This window comes from Coregonus clupeaformis, chromosome 40 (genome assembly GCF_020615455.1).
Source record: "Coregonus clupeaformis isolate EN_2021a chromosome 40, ASM2061545v1, whole genome shotgun sequence".
NCBI classification, from domain to species: domain Eukaryota; kingdom Metazoa; phylum Chordata; class Actinopteri; order Salmoniformes; family Salmonidae; genus Coregonus; species Coregonus clupeaformis.
The window spans coordinates 14,783,625-14,808,166 of record NC_059231.1 but is presented as its reverse complement, the minus strand read 5'-3'; the positions used below and the strand labels follow the sequence as shown (position 1 = coordinate 14,808,166).

The following is a 24,542-nucleotide window of genomic DNA, read 5'->3' as shown; positions in this document are numbered from 1 at the left end:
TAGAATCCCTCGGATGAAAATAGGCTGCTCCCTACTCCTTTTATTTGGCTATTTCCCTAGGAACCGGTGGATCCAGTTATATTCCCCTCGTTCTTTCTTTGTTTCTTTGTTTGTTTGTTTTTTTGTTTCTTTCGTTTAGTCTAAAAGCAAGTTGAGTCTTCCCCGACCTCATTGTTGCTGTAGTAAACACAAAATCCAGTAATACACAGTCTATAAGTGTTGAAGTGCCCATATTTTGCCTAATCAAGGTGTACTTTATAGAATATTATAGGATACATACATACAGGGAAGGTGCGTGCGGGTGGAGGTGGAAAAGTTGACGGGCTAGTTCAGCACAGAGGAAGTAACTACCAAAGCTACTTCTTGAGGAGTGTGCTGCTCTGTTCCAGAACTTTATTCAGTTTGTATGCAGGACAGGACCGTGTTATATTCAACTGAAGTTTTTCTTTTTGGTACTCCACTTTTTTAAAAGAGGAGAATAGACCCTACATTATTAATTGTTATTGTCTATGAAATACATATTAGGCTACTGGGGATTTTAATTTGCATTTTAGAACGAGGTGCAACTTCCACTGACGAAGATCACTGACTTGCACAGGGGAGACACCGAAAGGTAATATTCAATTTAACAAGTCTGGTTATCGGCACCATACCAATTATTATACACTTAATATGATTAGGCTACCATTCTTACACGAACACTTTGCGTACTAACGTTGTAATACATTTATAATAACTTAGCATTGTTTTACCTAGTCGCAATAGATGAACTTTCAACTTCAAAGGTCCTCAATCTGCTTACTCTTTCTGAGCGATTGATCGATACATCGACAGGGCTACCCATTCGATTGCTCAAGTCATACAATAACAGGTGACGGCTGATTCTGTCAATATATGTCTTGATTCCAATCATGTAATGAAAATAATCAACCCACATATATTTTTTTAACTGAAGGGAGATTTTGGGCTGTCAAAAAGCCTACACACGTGCACGGCTGAGCGTCTAGAGACAGGTGTCCACGGCGGAGGCGGTTTTCCGTTTGTTGCTGACGAAGCAATACATCTCAATTGTCAAACGTATAGAATTAAAATATATTGACTGAATGTAATAACTTGTATACTTAGGCTGCTAATCGCTCTAAAGCTTAGTCTAAACAACTATTTCGTATTTATTTATTTATTTGAATAGCCTAGTCTACCACATAGGACTTTTAATTCAGCATATAGTTTTCACAATTTTTCCATAGAAAATACTATTAAAAACAGACATATCATCTCTCCTAGTCTTATGTAAAAAAAAGTATTTGCATTGTAATAGGTTTCCCAATTATTGAAGTGTCAATTATGAAGGAAAATGTAGCCTAAGCGCATGCCATTTTTTGTTGACTTATTATAAACATGTCTTGTGTGATTATTATTACATTATATGTAGAGAAAAGTGGCAATCATATACAAGACATTTGCAAAAATGTTGACATCTGTATGCTAGTTCACAGTAGAAAATGTTTCGCTTAGTCTGTCCTCAAGTTTGGGCTTAATGCGTTTTATTTTTACACCTGAACTATGAGGACATTGTCCTCTTCTGAGTCATACAGTGCCCTCAGAAAGTATTCATAACCCTTGACTTATTCCAAATTTTGTTGTGTTACAGCCTGAATTCAAAATGGATTAAATTGATTGTTTGTTCTCACCCATCTACACACAATACCCTATAATGACAAAGTGAAAACATATTTGTAGGAATTTTTGCACATTTATTGAAAATTAAATACAAAAATATCTCACTTATATAACTATTCACACCCCTGAGTCAATACATGTTAGAATCACCTTTGGAAGCGATTACAGCTGTGAGTCTTTCTAGGTAAGTCTCTAAGAGCTTTGCATACCTGGATTGTACAATATTTGCACATTATTCTTTTTAAAATTCTTCAAGCTCTGTCAAGTTGGTTGTTGATGATTGCTAGACAGCCATTTTCAAGTCTTGCCATAGATCTTCAAGCAGATTTAACTCAAAACTGTAACAAGGCCACTCAGGAACATCCAACGTTGTCTTGGTAAGCTACTCCAGTGTATATTTGGCCTTGTGTTTTAGGTTATTGTCCTGCTGAAAGGTGAATTTGTCTCGCAGTGTCTATTGGAAAGCACACTGAACCAGGTTTTCCTCTAGGATTTGGCTGTGCTTAGCTCTATTACGTTTCTTTTTATCCCCCCTAGAAAACTCCCTATAACATGATGCAGCCACCACTATGCTTGAAAATATGAAGAGTGGTACTCAGTGAATTTGCCCGAATCATAACACTTTGTATTCAGGACATGAAGTTCATTTCTTTGCCACATTTTTTTCTTACAGTTTTACTTTAGTGCCTTATTGAAAACAGGATGAATGTTTTGGAATATTTTTATTCTGTACAGGCTTACTTCTTTTCACTCTGTCATTTAGGTTAGTATTATGGAAAGATGCCTGTAAATCAAATCAAATCAAATTTTATTTGTCACATACACGTGTTTAGCAGATGTTATTGCGGGTGTAGCGAAATGCTTGTGCTTCTAGCTATGACAGTACAGTAATATCTAACAAGTAATATTTAACAATTTCACAACATATACCCACTACACACAAATCTAGTAAGGAATGGAATTTAAGAATATATACATATATGGACAAGCAATGACAGAGCGGCATGGATTAAGATACAGTAGATAATTATAGAATAGAATACAGTATATGCATATGAGATGAGTTGTGTAAGATATGTAAACATTATTAAAGTGACTAATGTTCAATTTCTTAAAGTGGCCAGTGATTTCAATAGGCAGCAGCATCCTCTAATGTGCTAGTGATGGATATTTAACAGTCTGATGGCCTTGAGATAGAAGCTGTTTTTCATTCTCTCAGTCCAAGCTTTGATGCACCTGTACTGACCTCGCCTTCTGGTTGATAGCGGGGTGAACAGGCAGTGGCTCAGGTGGTTGATGTCCTTGATGATCTTTTTGGCCTTCCTGTGACATCGGGTGCTGTAGGTGTCTTGGAGGGCGGGTAGTTTGCCCCCGGTAATGCGTTCGGCAGACTGCACCACCCTCTGGAGAGCCCTGCGGTTGCAGGCAGTGCAGTTGCCGTACCAGGCGGTGATACAGCCCGACAGGATGCTCTCAATTGTGCATCTGTAAAAGTTTGTGAGGGTCTTAGGGGCCAAGCCAAATTTCTTCAGCCTCCTGAGGTTGAAGAGGCTCTGTTGCGCCTTCTTCACCACGCTGTCTGCGTGGGTGGACCATTTCAGTTTGTCAGTGATGTGTACGCCAAGGAACTTGAAGCTTTCCACCTTCTCCACTGCGGTCCCGTCGATGTGGATAGGGGGGTGCACCCTCTGCTGTTTCCTGAAGTCCACGATCATCTCCTTTGTTTTTTTGACGTTGAGTGAGAGGTTATTTTCCTGGCACCACACTCCCAGAGCCCTCACCTCCTCCCTGTAGGTGGTCTCGTCATTGTTGGTAATCAAGCTTACTGCTGTTGTGTAGGCTTGATTACCAATAATGACAAGACCGCCTATCTTTGTAGTGACTGGGTGTATGGATACACCATCCAAAGTGTAATTAATAACTTCACCATGCTCAAAGGGATATTCAATGTCTGCTTTTTATTTATAGCCATCTACCAATAGGTGCCCTTCTTTGCGAGGCATTGGAAAACCTCCCTGGTCTTTGTGGTTGAATCTGTATTTGAAATTCACGTCTGAGGGACCTTACAGATAATTGTATGTGTGGGGTACAGAGATGAGGTAGTCATTAAACAATCATGTTAAGCACTATTATTGCACACAGAGTGAGTCTATGCATCTTATTATGTGACTTGTTTAGCACATTTTTACTCCTGAACTTATTTAGGCTTGCCATAACAAAGGGATTGAATACTTATTGACTCAAGACATTTCAGCTTTTCATTTTTAATACATTTGTAAAAATGTCAAAGAGCATCATTCCACTTTGACATTATGGGGTATTGTGTGTAGGCCAGTGACACAAAATCTCAATTTAATCCATTTTAAATTCAGGCTGTAACACAACAACATGTGGGAAAAGTCAAGGGGTGTGAATAATTTCTGAAGGCACTCCTCTTATTTCATCTCAGTTGACCTGACCAGACATAACAAAAACATATAGGAAAGCAGACAGAGTAAACCTGGAAGCTGATAGGTTTATTTTATTACCCTGACTGTCCAGTTTAGCAGTGACATTTGACTGTAGAAAATGACATATTCAGTATATCAGAAGTTCTGGATTATTTACACAGACACACACACACACTCTCTCTCTCACACTCTCTCACACACACACTCTCTCTCACACACACACACACACAAACACACACACACACACACACACACACACACACACACACACACACACACACACACACACACACACACACAGAGAGAGAGACACACACACAATAAACATACACTGAGCTTACAAAACATTAGGAACACCTTCCTAATATTGAATCGTACCCCATTCTGCCCTCAGAACAGCCTCAATTCGTCAGGGCATGGATTCTACATGGTGTCGAAAGCATTCCACAGGGATGCTGGCCAATGTTGACTCCAATGCTTCCCACAGTTGTGTCAAGTTGGCTGGACGTCCTTTGGGTGGTGGACCATTCTTGATACACACGGGAAACTGTTGAGTGTGAAAAACCCAGCAGCGTTGCAGTTCTTGACATACTCAAACCGGTGCGCCTGGCACCTACTACCATACCCCGTTCAAAGGCACTTAAATCTTTTGTCTTGCCCATTCACCCTCTGAATGCCAAACATACACAATCCATGTCTCAATTGTCTCAAGGCTTAAAAATCTCCTCCCCTTCATCTACACTGATTTAAGTGGATTTAACAAGTGACATCAATAAGGGATCATCGTTTTCACCTTGATTCACCTCTTCAGTATATGTCATGGAAACAGCAGGTGTTCCTAATGTTTTGTTCACTCAGTGTAATTATGTTCTGTATTAAACATTAATAGAATACAATCTCACCTGAACCTCCAACAGATAATACATGTCTACAAAATGTCCCCTGATGGCAGACATGAGGTTAGGTTGGCCAGTGGTGGTTTGCACCGTACTACTCTTCTCTCAGACATATTTAATTTGAGTTGAAGACCTTTTTTCAGAGGGTCTGAAACTACTAGAACTGGGAACATTTGTGTTCTCACTCTATGAACATGTATAACCCATAGTATAGTTTTAGCTTGATATATTTGTTACTTCTCTAATAGTGCAACTTTCAATGAACCACTGCATTATATTCAGAGGCTAAACTTTGCAATCCACCAGCACTTCAGCAGCATTTCGGGAAGTTGAACCATATAGTTTTATGTTGCAGGGATGCTAGACTAAAGTCTTGCGGAACGTCGAAAGCCAAAACTAAAACACATGCATCTTTGTCTTCATATTTAACTCTGTATAATTGTTGTACATTCTCAAATTTGATCAGTAATACATTTTATTTATTTATTTTCACTCAACTTTCATTGTAATACATGTGTTAAATATATAATATTAATCATGCCTGTTTCAAAATCAATGTATCCTCTAATTCAGCATTTATACATATTTATAAAAATTCATAATGGCTCATTCATTAAATCTATTACAAAGTGTTACCTAAAATAATGTAAAAATAAATCCCTCCAACCGAACAGTATAATCTGTGTTATTCCATTAGGATTTAGAAGAGGTTAGAAGGAGAGTAAGCACTGTGGTACAGCTGTAGTGCTCTAACTTATTGTTTCTTTATGATACCTACAGCTCTCCCCCAACTATGGAAACAGAGGCCACTGATGGATACTCTGCAAGTAGGTCAACTCTTCATTCACTCTCTAACCAACATAATATTGACATGTAACTCTTAAAAGTCTTTAAAAGGTTTGTGACATCGTGTTTTAAGTTGCGGATGCTGGATGTGTCACTTATTCGCCATTTAATTTTTTATGTTTTATGTTTTTATGGTCTTTCTAATCAATTTTCCACATTTGGAGGCCCTTTTGTCATCATTTTGGTTATAATCCAACTGGAACTAGTATTTAGTCCAGTCTCCTCTCTCCTTTATGGTTGTTTCTGAGAGTTATTGATTCCTAAATTGATTTTATGCTAAAGCAATCAGACATTTGAGGATGTCATGATGTCGTGATGTTTTGCACAGCTGTGTTATGGTCAAAGGTACGGGACAAGGCTGAGGCCACACATTTTTTAAACTAATACAGTTGACTCTCATACAGATATGAAAGTGGATGCAAGGATAGGGGAACGTGTTCCACGCAGCTGAGATGAGGAAGCCATTCTGCTTTACTAATCCGATAAGAGGAGAGAGACACGAGCTGCATGTGTTCTGATCCTGTAAAAGGGCCAACTACTTCTTGGCTCTCCTAGAGATGTCTTATCAGTAGGGTGGTGCTGTACCAGGTACAGTGGTACTTCCCTCCTCTTTCTCCCCTCCACAGATTCCCTCTGATAGAACACATTGATAATCTGGAGTTTGACAACTCCTTGTTGCAGGTGTTGAAAATAGTTTTGGGATGAGTGGAACAAAATATGAATGTTATAGTGTGAAGGAAAAAAGTATGGTACAGTGAGGATATAGTGTGAAGGGAAAAGTAGGATGAAGTAGGATATAGCCATTATAGCGCCCTCTGCTTTTATTTACATCGCTGAAACACATCTGTTTTGATTCATGTTTGAAGCATACTGCCATAACTCCTCTAAAATGTTAAAGGAAATCTGATGAATGAGATCTCTATCTCTTACAGTGTGGAGGGATGGTCTGGAGGTTGAGGGTTTGACTGGAAAAACCAGATCCTTGCTCCTGCCTGTGCTGCCTGTGTGTTTCCAACAAGCCACAATGGCGATACTTTCAGGGAAATAATCCTGCACAGTTTCAAACCTCTTGTTTTAAATTGAAGTCGTTCCAGTTTATCTGGCTCATTAAAGTGCTCCCCACTTGTAAAGTACGGTATACATTTAACCAGCCGACCACATTTCGCTGATAATTTTATGCAACACGTTTTCAACTCACTTATAAAACGTCCTACAGAAGCCAACATGTATATCATGGCTTGTTCTCTCTTTGCCATTTTCATAAATGTTATTTTCCTTTTGACCACGCCACCTACACATGGAACGATCCATATCTGATGCGTTACACACATCGTCTTCCTCCAGTTAAGCCTCCCCTGTCTATACAAGTCATCTGGGTCTGATGCACAGACATTTTGTGGTGGTTCATACAGTATTGAGTCAGCTAATGAATGGTGCCAATCAAAGCTCAGATTTTGACTCAGCAGACTGTGCGTGTGTGTGTGTGTTTTGTATGTGTTGTCAGCCCCACACTCCTCAATCTGGCCCACGGGTTCCAGCATGCATCACTTCGGGAGCAGCGAGCAGCAATTTTAAGTATTGTATGAGGAATAGCAGATGATGAACAAGTTTGAGCTAAATGCCATTAAGGTTTTCAATAATAATTGCAAATACATGAAACATAGGACCATCAACATTCAGGTGCTACTAGTACACACCATCTATGAGCCACACTACTGTGCCTTTACCTAACCTGATCGACCACACAGAGCCGTCATGGCATCAACACAACACAGTAATGGAAAATCCTGTCGTATCCTGTCATAGAGCGACTCCTGTCTCTACGACAGACAGCACTGCCAAGGGATAGCCGCCCGTCGGTCACCTGAGATTTCCTCCAACCCCACCGTGGCGTGCAACCTGACACCAGACCCAGGGATTGTGGCATCATGGTCATGGACCGCGACTCCCAGAGTGCCTCACTCAGCAGCAGCCAATCACAACAATGGAACACTAGTCTACCACATAAAATACTAGTATTTTGTTTTAGTCTCCATGGGGGAAGCATTTACGAAGATTAACTGTTGGACTGAGGTGGCCATTCTCTCTATGACATCTCCGGTACTTTCCTGTAAAATGTGCTAGCTGGTAAAGTGTTATCTTTTCTGTGGTCTGGCTCCTGTGGGATTTGACACCTGGGTCAGTGGAGGTGCTGCTGTTTTGGCTGAGAGGCTCCCATGGGGTCAGGCTGTATAAGGGATTGGACAGTGCTCCCTTTGAGTGGACAGGACAGCTATCTTATAGCCTTACCCGTGTGTCAGGAAGGGTGCTGAGAGGATGCAACCTGATCTGGAAGTCTTGTTGAGGAACTAGCAACGAGTTGCAAAGATCAGTGTGGCACTGTGTTAGATTAGGGACTTGTACAGCAAATGGGCCAGTGTTACCTAGTGTTGATTTTTCAGTGTTGATTCAGGTGTTAAAATGAACTCTGTTAGTGTTAAAGTAATGCTCAGTGGTCTAAAACAACCCCAGTGTTGGTGTTAATAACCAGAGTTGAGTGTGAGTGTGTGATTGTGTCAATTTTACTCTGTGGAAAGTAAAACATTCCCATCAAAACCATGCAGAGGTGGCACCACAGTTCCCAGAGTGGTGTGGCAAAAAGAAATCTGTTGTAAAAAGGTTTACTATGGGCTATGATGGGACGAGAGGTTTTCTAATCAGGTCACATGGTTTAAAAAAACTGCTGGAAAGACCTGTCCTTGGGGAGGAGGAAAACCCTGTCAAACTGCAGGAACCTTGTACAGTGAGGGAAAAAAAGTATTTGATCCCCTGCTGATTTTGTACGTTTGCCCACTGACAAAGACATGATCAGTCTGTAATTTTAATGGTAGGTTTATTTGAACAGTGAGAGACAGAATAACAACAAAGAAATCCAGAAAAACGCATGTCAAAAATGTTATAAATTGATTTGCATTTTAATGAGGGAAATAAGTATTTGACCCCTCTGCAAAACATGACTTAGTATTTGGTGGCAAAACCCTTGTTGGCAATCACAGAGGTCAGACGTTTCTTGTAGTTGGCCACCAGGTTTGCACACATCTCAGGAGGGATTTTGTCCCACTCCTCTTTGCAGATCTTCTCCAAGTTATTAAGGTTTCGAGGCTGACGTTTGGCAACTCGAACATTCAGCTCCCTCCACAAATCTTCTATGGGATTAAGGTCTGGAGACTGGCTAGGCCACTCCAGGACCTTAATGTGCTTCTTCTTGAGCCACTCCTTTGTTGCCTTAGCCGTGTGTTTTGGGTCATTGTCATGCTGGAATATCCATCCACGACCCATTTTCAATGCCCTGGCTGAGGGAAGGAAGTTCTTACCCAAGATTTGATGGTACATGGCCCCGTCCATCGTCCCTTTGATGCGGTGAAGTTGTCCTGTCCCCTTAGCAGAAAAACACCCCCAAAGCATAATGTTTCCACCTCCATGTTTGACGGTGGGGATGGATTGTTTTCTTGGTGACTATGGTCCCAGCTGCCTTGAGATCATTGACAAGATCCTCCCGTGTAGTTCTGGGCTGATTCCTCACCGTTCTCATGATCATTGCAACTCCACAAGGTGAGATCTTGCATGGAGCCCCAGGCCGAGGGAGATTGACAGTTATTTTGTGTTTCTTCCATTTGCGAATAATCGCACCAACTGTTGTCACCTTCTCACCAAGCTGCTTGGAGATGGTCTTGTAGCCCATTCCAGCCTTGTGTATGTCTACAATCTTGTCCCTGACATCCTTGGAGATCTTTTTGGTCTTGGCCATGGTGGAGAGTTTGGAATCTGATTGATTGATTGCTTCTGTGGACAGGTGTCTTTTATACAGGTAACAAGCTGAGATTAGGAGCACTCTCTTTAAGAGTGTGCTCTTAATCTCAGATCGTTACCTGTATAAAAGACCTGGGAGCCAGAATCTTTCTGATTGAGAGGGGGTCAAATACTTATTTCCCTCATTAAAATGCAAATCAATTTATAACATTTTTGACATGCGTTTTTCTGGATTTTGTTGTTGTTATTTTGTCTCTCACTTTTCAAATAAACCTACCATTAAAATTATAGACTGATACTTTCTTTGTCAGTGGGCAAACATACTAAATCAGCAGGGGATCAAATACTTTTTTCCCTCACTGTACTTGTTCATATTAATTATGTTTAAAAAAAGGTTCAAATATAAACCAAATTTGATCCCATTCACCTTTTTTCACAAACAAATGGGCTATAAATACACAACCTTACTGCTTTGTTTACCCTGGCCAGTGGCACAGGGCGTATAGTAGGCTAGACTATGCAGCTGCTGTTGTTAGTAGCCTGCAGTTGATCAGACTGAAAAATAGTATTGTTTCAATGCAATACAGCATGTCAGATCACTAATGTTTAGGTGTATAGTTTTTGCTTGTGTCTGTCGAGACTGATGTGTTATCACGCTTGCTAAATAAATAGAAAGTAATGCGCACCTTGATCTTTGTGCCTTGTTCCTGGCCTGTGCGACCTGCAATTTCCGTGAAAATGATTGGTCAAGAACCGCAAATAGCCTGCAGCAGCACTCCAATGTGAAGGACAGAGAAATTTTGCGTGAGTTGACAAATCATGAGGCAAATCGGTTTATAAAACAGCATTTTGCCCATCTTTTTAATGTTTTGCATTGATATATTTTATTAAACTAAATCAAAAGTGATTGAAAAGTGCTGTGGCAAATGTCGCCTTGCCACAAGTTTGCCGGCGGCCTTGAAACCACGGCCATCATTATAATATTTTCCAGCATGCTCTCCTGCAGGTAGATTTTTTTTAGGATTGTTTTTATTGATTTATTTATTATGCTACACAAAGATAAATTACATTTGTCTAAACTAATCCAATCAGTTAGTTAGATTTATAGCACCCATTACTGAAATGGTTGTTCCAGTTTAAATGGTTTAGGTAGTCTCCTTTATTGAATTTTCTATTTTCTATCCCCCCATTTTAGGGGACCAAAAGTATTGGGACAAATTCACTTACTGTATGTGTATTAAAGTAGTACAAAGTTAAGTATTTGGTCCCAGTATTTGGATAATCCTGAATAAATCATGAATAAAGATGAGTGAGACATTTATGATCAAATTTGATCAATGTAGATGAAAAAGTTATTTTTCATTCCTTGGTCATCATACTTTGATCTGGTTTCATCCAAATATCATCGATTTTCAGGAAAAACATGATTTTGACTGTTCATGACCTTTAACACAATGCTCACTTAACCCAGAAGTCTGCCGTACCAATATGTCGGAGGAAACACTGTTCAATTGACTAGCGAAGTCAGCTTGCAGGCACCCGACCCGCCACAAGGAGTCGCTAGATGAGCCAAGGAAACCCCCCCGACCAAAACCAGACGGTGCAGGGCCAGTTGTGTGCTGCTCTATGGCGCGCCCGGTTACGGATCAAACCCCAGGCTGTAGTGGCGCCTCAGCATTTCGATGCAGTGCCTTAGACCGCTGCGCCACTCGGGAGGCCCAGCACCTTGTTAATTTAACACTGAAAAGTGGACCCACGTATACACACTGGCCCAGTGTTAAATGTAACACTGTCAGTGTTGATTCAACATTGGAAAATTTGCTGTTTAGGATCCGGAACAGGGTATCATAAAAATAGCCATATTGACACTGGAATAAATCTTAAGATTATCCCCAGGTAATCAGGCGTTTAGTCACTATTTTGGCAAGGTATGATTGCTTCAACTGACACCTATCAAATTCAATGTGTGTGTGTAAGTGACTGTGTGTGTGTGTGTGTGTGTGTGTGACACTGTTTGTACAGATGGAGTCGTATGTACAGTATGTATGTGTGTTGTGCAGTGCAATGCAATGCAATGCAGAGCGATGTTCCCAGCTCTCTTGTTGTCTGTCTTTCTCCCAGGTAACGGAGACTGCTCTCCCAGGAAGACAGAGAACTCTAGAATGTTGGTGGACCTGTCGGGAAACACACCCAAAGGACAGCAGCTCCAGCATCCTAATTCACCCACTGGTGAGTGGTTACTGAACATATGCGTGCACACAAACACAAACACACACACATATGCATGGACGCATGTATGCACAGATGAACACACACAAGAGGATTATGTGTGTTAAGAGAAACAGTTTATTTTATCAACACATGTCTTAACTGAAGGGTCTTGCATAGTTCCCTTCCCCTAAATGAACAGAAACAGGAAGACCTGAGGGTGCCATTCTTCTGATTGGCTTTAGACATGTCACCATGAGGTAGCTGAAGCAGAAAAGGGAAGCTGTTTCCCGCAGCATCCCCCAGTATTAGTACTCTGGTCCCAGATCTGTTTAAGCTGGCTTGCCAACTCCTATGGTCATTCATACTTAATAGGAGTCGGCAAGACCACACAAACAGATTTGGGTTTCAGGCTACAGTGTTAAAGAGGGAGAGAGTCTCAGAGGGAGATAGTTCTCACAGACTACTGTGTTAAAGAGGGAGATTGACTCAGAGGGAGATAGTTCTCACAGATACAGCCTGTGTCATCCTGACCCGGAAGTTGCCTAACACCACTCCACTTCGACACCATTGTTGTAACATAACACTGACTGACGCTGAATTTCTTGTGTCACTGTACAAAACTACAAAACATGTTTTGCTATATGTTTACAATCAAACTATTAGTAAGGTAGAGCATTTTAACTACATTTTTCGTTCACTTCAGCTAAATACCGATACAGCATAACTAGCAAAACTATGAGGGTAATGTCAATTATGAGGGTAATGTAAACTATGTGGGTATTGTAAACTATGAGGGTAATGTAAACGATGAGGGTAATGTAAACTATGAGGTGTTCAATACACAGCCAGGTATGGGTGGGACAGGCTACCGAGCTCAGATTTGCTTATGATGGCACTTTTCTATTAGCTTGGATACCTAGTTTCTCCTCCTTGGTAACATGACCCATGCTTTGGGAATTTCTTTCTTTATATTTTATTCATCTGGGTTCTATAATAAACTGTTGTCGCAGCAACCATCTCAAGTTCAGCCAGCTGCGACAACAGAGAGCAGAGCAGAGAGCTCATCCTTTGTATATCCCACCTCCCGTACCCCTCGTCTGGGAGGAAAATATGAAAACCAATAGAGCTCGTCACGATCTGCTAGTTCCATGTTGCCAGGATACACTTCTGGATGATAACCTCAATGTCATGCTGTTAGTAAAAGAGGGTCTCCTTCAGTTCAGACAGGGATATAGATAGAAGGGGGAATATTGCTAAAGAAAAGACTACAATGTTGTTGCAGAGATTGCCATGTCATTGCTGACAATAGCAGGAGTCCTGAATTGTATTTGTCCTATGTTGTGAGACAGATGGATGTTATCAACCCTATAGCAATCACCACAGTGGACATTGCTGTCATCCTTAAAGCAATCACCCCACACACTCCACTTGTGTTTATGGAGTCTAGGAGCCTGATGGGACATGGGTATGAGATGGATATGGATGTGAGAGGTTTGGGGCTATTGCTCCGTCTCCTTGCGTACCCACCCTGTGATCATGGTCAGTCACAAATCACAAACAGCTTTGTCTAGATGTTTGACACTGGGTTTACGGATCAGGTTTTCCTGACTGCAGCAGAGGAATGCAAGGAGTCACCTTCTGCTCATGTTCAACCTTAAAGGTCCCTGTAGCCTATGTTCAACCATAAATGTCCCTGTAGCCTATGTTCAACCTTAAAGGTCCCTGTGTGCAAACAAATGCATTGTGTGGAAGAGCACAATCTCTGAATCTCTTAATATTATTATATGGCTACGTGTGTGTGTGTGTGTGTGTGTGTTGTCAGTCACAGATACTAGGAGTCCTGTGGCAGTAGAAAACCTTCCTGCCTTTAGTCAGTCAGCCATCCCCCGCCCCGCCCCCATCCCATCCATCCAGCCAGTCTCTAACCCAGCAGCAGTCAAGTGGAAAACCTCAGGGGCTCAGCAGCAGCACCTGTTTAGGCTAGGACATTCCCCTCCCCTTCATCCTTCCTCCCTCCCTCCTCTCCTCCCCAGGGACTGACTGGAATTAGACAAGCCTGTTTCTCATCTCTCCCTCCACGAATCGCTAATGTTCAGAGCATGCCACGTCACTACACACAGTCCATTCCTGAGAGTAACCAAGTGTATCTCTACATAACATGTTTACTGTGTGCATTCCCGGAGTATCAGGTTTAAAAATAGCAGTTATAATTGCTTACAATTAAAATAGTGTAATTGTTAGTCAGATGTGGAGAGTCCCTGTCTCAGGGGGTTTAGCATGAACTTTGCTAATACTGTGAGTATCATTATATCACTTGTTTCTCCAGGGGAAATTACATGCAGATTGTATGACCTTATTCCTATCAATGGAGGTAGTCAAAGAGAAACAGATTTACAAGATGTACAGTCCCAACCTACAGTTCCCACACCTATTGAGTAAAAAGGATCACCCACAAAAATAATCGCATGTAATTGGCCAAAAACCATTAAACAGTAATTTGATTGGTCATACCGGTCTCTTCTAGAAAACACAGTCAAACAGGAAGATGAGACAGAAGATGAAGGGGACAGGAGGACCACAGCAGAGGACATGGGCCAAAGCGGGGAAGAGGGATCAGGATTGGAGGAGCCCATGATTGACAGCCCAAACAACCTACAGGATGGGGTCCCTGGGTCAGAAGGTTCATGTGACCCAGGAACTCAGCTGCCCAATGGTAAATGTTTCTCTAAAGTTGTTTCCCCTTATGTCCCTTCTACAGTATATAGCCTAAACCTCATGTACGTTATATTGAACACCAATGACACAATATTCTCTGATGTATCTAAGGATTGTCAATGTTTTACCATTAACATCTAACAAACTGCAAAAACCTGTTAGTTATATGTTAATAAATAACGGATAAAGGATACTTCACGTTGTAACTCCGTATGAGATATGTATTTTACAGACTAAAGCAATTGCACGTCTCTTATCCTACGATTGAAAAATATATATAATACGTGAGTCAGAACATGCTTATTTTTGTGTCATTGGGTGTGGAGGTGGAAAGCTTTGCTGTGCTCTAGAAGACAATTGTTGAGCCAGGGAAAACATCCCAGGAATCCTCCTCAACCTGTTCCCTAGCCCTTAACTGACGTTATTACTGTGCCTCGGTCTTCATAGATTTAGGATCAGATTTTCTAAAGTTGGGCTGCAGATCAAGAGATGATCATCATGATGATGATGAGATTGCTGTAGTCTAGTTGTGAACCAGGCAAACTACGTACATAGATTCATACAAACAAACACTCACCAATGGTAAAGCTGGGCACTAAACGTGTACAGCACATTTAGCAATGCAAGACTATAAGACACAACATAAGACTCCCTAAACCGTCTTCTGTCTGAAGACACTTTGACAGCAACGCTTAAACATAATACTTTAACTTATACATATGGTGGTGTGTGTGTGTGTGTGTGTGCGTGTGTGTGTGATTGTACCACCTATAACCATACATCGGGCCTGGTTAGGGATGGAAACATTGTATTTATGCCCCTGCTGTACTGTGTGGTGATAGAAAGAGCAAAAGCTATAGTAGACACCCAGAGCGAATAGGACCAGAGCTATTAGGATTGAGATCTAACACCTCATCTCACCACACTCTATTTCTGGAGATATAAATATCTCTGTAGTTACAACAGTAGGTTCTAGTTCAAATGTATCACTAGTACACAGTGCACATCAGAAACCACCCGGTAGTGTTTTTCTCTGCACTGAAAATCCTCCTTGAAATAATATTGGCAACATTTCTTAGTCTCAGCTAGGGTTTGCTGAATTGAGCCTGAGGACGAGGTTAGCAATTGACGAGGTTAGAATTTGTTCACCTCCACAGTCCAGCCATGTATAGGTCCTATGTAGCTGGTAGAGCATGGCGCTTGCAACGCCAGGATTGTGGGTTTGATTCCCGTTAGGGGACCGGTACGAAACCCCCCCCCAAATTATGACAATGTATGCACTCCCTATTGTAAGTTGCTCTGGATAAGAGTGTCTGCTAAATGACGTAAATATTTTACTGTTGCAATGTGTTGATTGTTGCTGTAAACCTCAATTTCTGTCTTAAGTTTGTTCGGTCCAATATCCCAGTGAAAATGAGACTTGGAAGTGTGGCAACTCAAGACTAGGTAGCTGGGGCGCTGTGGTTATTGTGTGTTGCTGATCTGGCTCTATGTAAAAGGGGGACTGTGAGTGATGAGAGCCTGCACTTCCTGTGCCCCTTCAAGGAATAGGCCCTTCCAGTGTAACCCTTCCTGTGCACCTCTCAACTGATAGGCCGTTCCAGTGTAACACTTCCTGTACCCCTCTCAGCTGATAGACCGTTCCAGTGTAACACTTCCTGTGTCCCTCTCAGGTGATAGGCCGTTCCAGTGTAACCAGTGTGGCGTGTCGTTCACTCAGAAGGGCAACCTGTTGAGACACATTAAGCTGCACACAGGGGAGAAGCCCTTCAAATGTCCGTTCTGCAGCTACGCCTGCCGCCGTCGTGACGCACTCACAGGCCACCTACGCACACACTCAGGTCAGCCTCTCTGCCCCCTCTCTTCTTCTTTCATTTCTTCCTTCTCTTTTTTTTCTTGTTCTTGTCCTCTTCTTCCTCCTCATCTTCCTCTTCCTCCTCATCTTTGTGACTCATTAACTCACCTATATCCTCGGTCTTGAGTCATGCTTGCTTTAACTTTTTTATTCCTGTGGTTACTCCTGAGTATTATATCCTGGTTTCAATAACTTCTCAACATCTCAAATAGTCAGACTATGTTGATGCTATAGAACTGTCTCGATGTAACTAAAAGCATGATCTGGTCTGACCTGTGTCTAAGTTTGTTTGAGACAGATTAGCAACAGTCCCCATAAATATCTAACCCTGACAGGGTTTCTCTTTGTTGGATGGATGCATCTCTGAAGCTTTTTTTGCAGACACAAGGGCTGTGGTTAGGCACCCAGGACATGCTGTCTCCTCAGAAAGGAACTTTCTGTTCTCTGTAGATATATGGGGAGACCAGAGAAATGCTGTGCTGTGTTGCTCTAGCTGTAACCCACTTTCCTATCTCTGCATCAAAGACTTCTCTCTCTGTGTTCTCCCCTGCCTTGTGTTTGAGATACAGGACAGACAACAGTACCACGTCATCTCTAGTGTTGTCCTCCTAGAAGTACTCAAATGCAGCTACCCAGCACCAGAGGGTCATTCTCTCTGTCGCTTGTCTGTGTTTCTCTCTGTCTCGTTCATTCTCTTTTGACCTTTTTCTTATTTTCACTTCCTGTTTTTTTAGGCTAAATTAATTATTCACTCTCCTCTAGTCAGTGTAGGCGGCAAATGAAGGTGTAGTATGTAGTAGTACTGTATGAATCCCCTCTGCCCCTCAGCCTACCTACTGTATGAATCCCCTCTGCCCCTCAGCCTACCTACTGTATGAATCCCCTCTGCCCCTCAGCCTACCTTCTGTATGAATCCCCTCTGCCCCTCAGCCTACCTACTGTATGAATCCCCTCTGCCCCTCAGCCTACCTACTGTATGAATCCCCTCTGCCCCTCAGCCTACCTAATGTATGAATCCCCTCTGCCCCTCAGCCTACCTACTGTATGAATCCCCTCTGCCACTCAGCCTACCTACTGTATGAATCCCCTCTGCCCCTCAACCTGCCTACTGTATGAATCCCCTCAGCCCCTCAACCTGCCTACTGTATGAATCCCCTCTGCCCCTCAACCTACCTACTGTATAAATCCCCTCTGCCCCTCAGCCTACCTACTGTATGAATCCCCTCTGCCCCTCAACCTGCCTACTGTATGAATCCCCTCTGCCCCTCAACCTGCCTACTGTATGAATCCCCTCTGCCCCTCAACCTACCTACTGTATGAATCCCCTCTGCCCCTCAACCTACCTACTGTATGAATCCCCTCTGCCCCTCAGCCTACCTTCTGTATGAATCCCCTCTGCCCCTCAACCTGACTACTGTATGAATCCCCTCTGCCCCTCAACCTACCTACTGTATGAATCCCCTCTGCCCCTCAGCCTACCTACTGTATGAATCCCCTCTGCCCCTCAACCTACCTACTGTATGAATCCCCTCTGCCCCTCAGCCTACCTACTGTATGAATCCCCTCTGCCCCTCAACCTACCTACTGTATGAATCCCCTCTGCCCCTCAACCTACCTACTGTATGAATCCCCTCTGCCCCTCAGCCTACCTACTGTATGAATCCCCTCTGCCCCTCAACCTACCTACTGTATGAATCCCCTCTGCCCCTCAGCCTACCTACTGTATGAATCCCCTCTGCCCCTCAACCTACCTACTGTATGAATCCCCTCTGCCCCTCAGCCTACCTACTGTATGAATCCCCTCTGCCCCTCAACCTGCCTACTACTCTACCTGAGCGTTGAATGGAATGTTAGGCACTCTTCTGTGGCATAGGGAGTAGGTTGGCATGACGTTCTCTTATGAACAAGGCTGTAGTTGAAAGGGCTCTTCTCCTTTCTCCTCGCTCTCTCTCTGTCCCTCCCTGCCTCCTGGGAGACACATGACACAATGCCAGGAAACAGGTGAAGAAATTGAGAGGGGAGAGAGACAGAGAAACAGAGAGAGATACGGTGACAGGTGAATGCTTTGATGTATTGTACAATCCGAAGAGTAAGACAAGAGTCTATTTTCCCTGTCACAGTGAAGTCACAGATTGGCACTGCATGGATTGTGTTTACAGAATCTGAACCCATCACAAACACATTGTTAAATGACAATATCTAATAATTCCTAGAATTGCTGTACAAATGTGGTGTGCATGTGATTGGTTGTTCTTGGAAGTATTTTAGATGCTACATTGAGAGCTATGGGGTCACTCATTTTTTACATTACATGAGACAATAAAAGGTTTCTGAGACAAGATTCAATAGGTTCCTGTTTATCACCCAAATAGATGCAGCCGACAGAGTCTAAAGGCTGAGAGGGTTGAGGCTATTTGCATGTTCAAGAATAGCTGCTGAAAGCGGGATTTGGTGATACATCCAACATCTGCAAAAGGCCATGTGGGGGAGGTTTTGTAAATGAGTAGGTTGTGTGGTTGTGTGTGTGTGTGTGTGTTGCCTATTCCAACATGAAAGTGTGACTGCCCATTGCGGCTGGCTACAGTTAGCAGGTGCTTTGGCTTAGATAATTGGAGCCGACAGACAGCTCAGGCTGTTTTACCATTACAGTGACATTATACTACTTTTGATGTGGAGAGACTCATAAGTAGAATATACCAAGCATACTGTAATGATGATCATGACCTGTAAATTACACGATGATACCATTGCTAGTACTCCACTTTAATGTTGAAACTATCATTGTCTTGTCATTGTGTGTTACTCAAAGGTTACCCATACACTAAACCAATTGGCATTCACAGACAACAAAATTACTGAAAGACAGGTAACCTATAGAGTAATTGTTCCATAATCAAGTTTTTGAGATCTGCTTCAATAAACGTAAACCAGCTCTCTCTCACACACTCACCAATATTTGCAAAGATCAATCAATTTTCATAGACTTTGTGAAATGTTACCCAAGTGTATCTCTGTCTTACTTCCTTTGTAGCTCAGTTGGTAGAGCATGGCACTTGTAATGCCAGGGTAGTGGGTTTGATACCCATAAGTAAAATGTATTCACGCATGACTGTAAGTCGCTTTAGATAAAAGTGTCTGCTAAATAGCATGAATCACTTCCCACCTCCAGCTGCTGAGAAGAAACACGCATTGTTTAGGTCTAACATTGGAGTTACTTTCTTCCCACTAAGGGATGCAGAACACATTGACTGGCTCTGTACTAGGCCTACAAGCCCATTGAATTATGCCCCATAGTAGTAAACAGATAGTAGTAGTAAACCAGTTGGCGCCTGGAAGATTTGTAACAGTTGTTCCATGGGAAACGTCTGTATTCGAGTTTCTGGTTTGTGTGAGGGATCCCACTAGTTGTGGAGCATCATTACTCCATAGCTCATCATAGCCCTCCTCTATTTTCTGTGTTCTCCATGGGTTCTGTGTGTTTACTACAACCTCCTAGAGTAGTATTTCCCAACTCCAGTCCTCCAGTACCTCCAACAGCACACATTTTTGTTGTAGCCCCGGACAAGTTCACCTGATTCAACTCATTGAGGGCTTGATGATTAGTTGACAAGTTGAATCAGGTGTGCTTGTCCGGGGCTACAACCAAAAGGTGTACTCTTGGGCGTAATCGAGGACTGGAGTTGGGAAACACTGTCCTAGAGAGTTCACATAGACTCTGTTAGCCACAGGTTCTTTGCGTTTACAACAACCTCCTAGAGAGTTCACATAGATTTGCGTCGCCACAAAAAGGCTTTGGACTATTCCCACTCTCTCTCTGTCCGTCCATCTGTCAATTAAATTAATATTTTTTTATTTTGATGTAATTTCTCTTGTTTAGTGGGCAAACCACACAAGTGCAACTACTGTGGGCGGAGCTACAAACAGAGGATTTCATTGGAGGAGCATAAAGAGCGTTGCCATAACTACCTTCAGAGTGTTGCCATGGATCCCACCTCCAACACCGGGCCTTATCCAGGTGAGTGTCCTGCTATACGGTACAGCACTGTTGATGGCATAGATGCGGAAACGTCTGCTTTCTGTTTGCCACTTTTCCGCACCTTGCACTTGCTGTTTTTATAGTTGATCATTCAAGCATGAAGTTCAATTGAAGACCATTTTTGTTTCTCTGCCTCCTTATTGTGGAGTAAGTGCGAGTACCCTGTGAACTCTACTTAGTTATTTTACATTTATAAACCAGCCACCTACTACCTACAAGCCTTGGTGCAGACCTTCATTCTGCTTTTCTACACACACACACACACACACACACACACACACACACACACACACACACACACACACACACACACACACACTCCTCTGACCTCTGACCCCTAGGTGAGGTCCCTAAAGAGCAGAGGCCCCTGGCCGAGGCTGTTACCATGGCAACCTTCGACCGCCCACCCGTCATCGAGAGACTGCAGAGTAACATGGGGAAGAGGAAGAGCACCACCCCACAGAAGTTTGTGGGTAAGAATGATCACTTCCTGTGGTGGAGGGCACCATGATATGTTGACCCCAAGGACCACTAACTCACAATTATTCATAGAAGCTTATATAATTATTGTATTTAAAAGGACAAAACATAATTTGTCATTTTTCTTTACAATAACTATTCAAAATGTTTCAATGTTTGATAATTATTAATTTGTTATTAAAGGTAGACTCAGCAAAATTACGTTGCCACGAGCAGCACCGGAGATATTGAGATGAGCGAGTCACACACAGCATCTGCACATGCGCACGGCCGCTTCACGTGGTTCACAGCGTGGTTGCCAGGGCACCAAAATAGCAGAGAAGATGAGCCTCGCACTTCAACGCTCTTAGTTGTTACGGAAATTGACCCACCATACTGTTCACTTTCTGCATCTACCTCATATCACTGAGTATTTAGTGGGGTATTTACGTAATCTCATTATGTGATTGAATTGAACCTGTTCTGTTCTGTTTATTTCAGTTTACAGTTTTGATTGTTTATGTTTTATGTTCAGTTTGACCGAAATGAAACAGGATGAGTGTATGCATGCAAAAAAGGGAATTGAATTGTATGCCTGGGCAGAGGTTTAACAACAAACAGATGACCTTGATTTAATGTTAGAAATGAACACACTATTCACAGATTGCAGCCTTTGGTTGGATTGTTTTAGATTTTCGATTTTCTTATCCACTGTATTTCTCCATTCAATTAAAATAAATACTCAACCATCAAAAACATATGTTTTGTATTACGAAACAGTTGTTACAGTGTTGTAAACATTTAGTTGGCATGTAACTGGCAATACTTTTTGCATATTAGTGCTGAACACAATTATCTTGTTTGTGAGGTATAATTGACTGCACTATTAGATAGAGAAGAAGAGATAGAGCGAGACACAGAGAGCAGATGAGAGAGATGAGGACATGTTTTTCACTCTGTGGTTTTGTTACACCTGTATCTCTGCCATGGCTCTTATCGAGAGAGGGGCAAAACAGTTCACCGCATCCCTGTTCTGGAGGGGTTAAACAGTGCATTCAGATAGATGGGGATTTCCACTATTAAACACAAAACCTCTGTGATAACGCAATATGAAAAACAAGATAATGCTTAGCTTCTCAAAAGTGAAAAGGTTAAACTGTGACAGGCACTCATATTCATATACTATATATTTACACCTGTATGTATTGTATCTAGTCGCTAAACATGGTTTCAAGAGGTGTCATTCAACCAGACACTTTCTCTTAGTGTGAGCCCATACACGTGTGAGTTTCATTGTGGTAATATGCCTGCTGTGCTCTGTGCAGGTGAGAAGATGATGCGCTACAGTTACCCAGAGCTGAGCTATGAGATGAGTCTGAAGTATGAGAAGGAGGCAGAGCTGATGCAGGCTCACATGATGGACCAGGCTATCAACAACGCCATCTCTTACCTGGGCTCTGACTCCCTGAGACCCATGGTCCACCACCCCCACCCGCACGGTCCACACGGTCCACACGGTCCACACCCATCCCTCACAATGGCTGAGGTGGTACCCATGGGCAACCCCCTCTTCCAACATGTCTACCCCCTGGAACCAGGGCCGGGGCACCGTATGGACCGACCACGCAGCCGGGACGCCCCACCTCAACCTTCACCTCTGCCACCTCTTCTTCCTGACTTTCCTCCCTCCTCCAACGGGCCCAACGCCCTCACCAGACCCAAGCATCACCATCCCCAGGGTACCAGAGAGGAGAGAGAGTGTCCTAGCAACAGTGGGCTGGACTCGGCCGAATCCACCCGGAGCAGCCCACAGGAGAGGTTGGGTTACCACAGGAACCACAGGAACAACCCCTATCCCCGACCCAGGTCCAGACCCAGCCCAACCAATGGCGGCAGAGAGGAGGGGCGAGGCGGGGCTGAGGTGGGGTTGACAGCGGAGGTGGCCCGGGGAGAGGCGGCAGAGACGCCGATGAGTCGGGACGGGGTGCGTGTGTTTGGGCGAGAGGGGCGGGAGGTGAGGGTGTTCCAGTGTGAGCACTGCTGTGTTCTCTTCCTGGACCACGTTATGTACACCATCCACATGGGCTGTCATGGTTACAGGGACCCGCTGGAGTGCAACATCTGTGGCCACCGCAGTAAGGACCGCTACGAGTTCTCATCTCACATTGTCCGTGGGGAACACACCTTCCAGTAGAGGGCTGGACAAGACAGGAGCTGTCCCTGGTCCCTCCCCATCCCCACACCAGGACAGTGATGTTGAACTAACTGTGTGTGATCAATGCAATCAACCAAGACAGAGAAAACTAACCAACATTTGCTGCAGCATAATGATACTAACTATATCATCCAAACAAACATATGAAGGTCTGGCCAAATACAAATTTTAATTTTTCAAGGTGTTTTGAAGATTGTGAGGTTGAGATTTGCATCTCAAGTGAGGGATTTTTTTTTGTGTGAAAAAGAAGACAAAGAATAAGTACACCTATTCAATTGTGTCTCTGAGATTGTCAAAGAGCAACCAATACTGTGAGTAGTTATATTATAGTTTCATAAGTCTTATCACTGTCCCTGTCTTGCATACTGTATTGTTGCACTTGTTTGCTGCAACACAGACTGCCATGTAAAGGCTCAACTTATCAAGGGGGCTTTCCCTGACTCCACCACCCAAACCATTTCATGCAACATACATATTCTCTGTCTTATGTCAAAAGCCTTGCTAACTGCTAACTGCATGTGTTGTCACACCAGCCACATTAGAGAATGACCTTTTCTGCAGAGGTAGAGAGAGAAGAGAGAGGGAGAGAGAGACAGAGAGAGAGAGACAGAGAGAGGGAGAGAGAGAGATAGAGAGAGAGAGAGAGAGAGAGAGAGAGAGAGAGAGAGAGAGAGAGAGAGAGAGAGAGAGAGAGAGAGAAAGAGAAAGAGAAAGAGAAAGAAAGAATGAAAGAGAAAGAGAAAGAGAAAGCGAGAGAGACTTACTCAGACATTAATTTACTTTTTCAGACAATGTCTACAGATTTGTTATAGTTTTGTTAATTACGCTAGCTAACTATCTGCTTTCCTTAGAACAGTTCCTTTAACCTTATCAGTTTCACAACACTCCACAGAGGAAAGGAAAAGCACTGCCCTGCAACCCACCTCCCTAAACCTGTTCTTGCACTAGCAGCCTGATGCCTTGAGGGATGGGAAGGACGGGAAGGGATGAGGCACTCCCTGGTTCAACAGCAACTTCACATATCTTTCTCGCAGCTTGCCTTTACCCCACTCATGTGTCTTTAGTGAACAGGCTGCTTTCTGCAGATGACATGTCAGTGCGTGTACTCTACTGTACTCCAGGGTTTGGATCAATGCCATTTCAATTCAGTCAATGAAAAAAAGCAATGAGAAAAATTGGCATTGGAATTTGGATTTGCAATTTACTTTTTTAATTGATAGAATTTAAATGGAATTGATCCCAACCCTGCTGTACAGTGCATGTGAATGACGTGGAAAGGATTTAGCCCAGTACAAACAGCAATGCACTTTAAGCTGATACACTGGTACTGTTAAGTAGACAGAAAGCAGTGTGGTTTAGAGTTTACTAAGAGCCTTTTTAGAAGGAGAAT

The 24,542-nt window shown here is 42.8% G+C and overlaps 1 protein-coding gene across 1 annotated transcript; it reads left to right on the top strand.

Annotated features, from left to right (window-relative positions):
- The first annotated feature begins 431 nt into the window (after positions 1–431).
- On the top strand, positions 432–23,779 carry LOC121555135 (zinc finger protein Helios-like). Its single transcript, XM_041868937.2, has 8 exons — positions 432–613; positions 5,807–5,853; positions 11,783–11,890; positions 14,397–14,585; positions 16,261–16,428; positions 20,320–20,457; positions 20,820–20,951; positions 22,263–23,779. The coding sequence occupies exons 2-8, from the start codon at positions 5,820–5,822 to the stop codon at positions 23,129–23,131; spliced, it is 1,638 nt and encodes a 545-aa protein (XP_041724871.2). The 5' UTR covers positions 432–613; positions 5,807–5,819; the 3' UTR covers positions 23,132–23,779.
- Positions 23,780–24,542: the final 763 nt, after the last annotated feature.

Coding starts and splice junctions, on each gene's coding strand:
- LOC121555135 (XM_041868937.2), top strand. CDS start 5,820: ATGGAAACAGAGGCCACTGATGGATACTCTGCAA. Junction 16,429..20,319: donor CCACCTACGCACACACTCAG/GTCAGCCTCTCT, acceptor TCTCTTGTTTAG/TGGGCAAACCACACAAGTGC. Junction 20,458..20,819: donor CAACACCGGGCCTTATCCAG/GTGAGTGTCCTG, acceptor TCTGACCCCTAG/GTGAGGTCCCTAAAGAGCAG.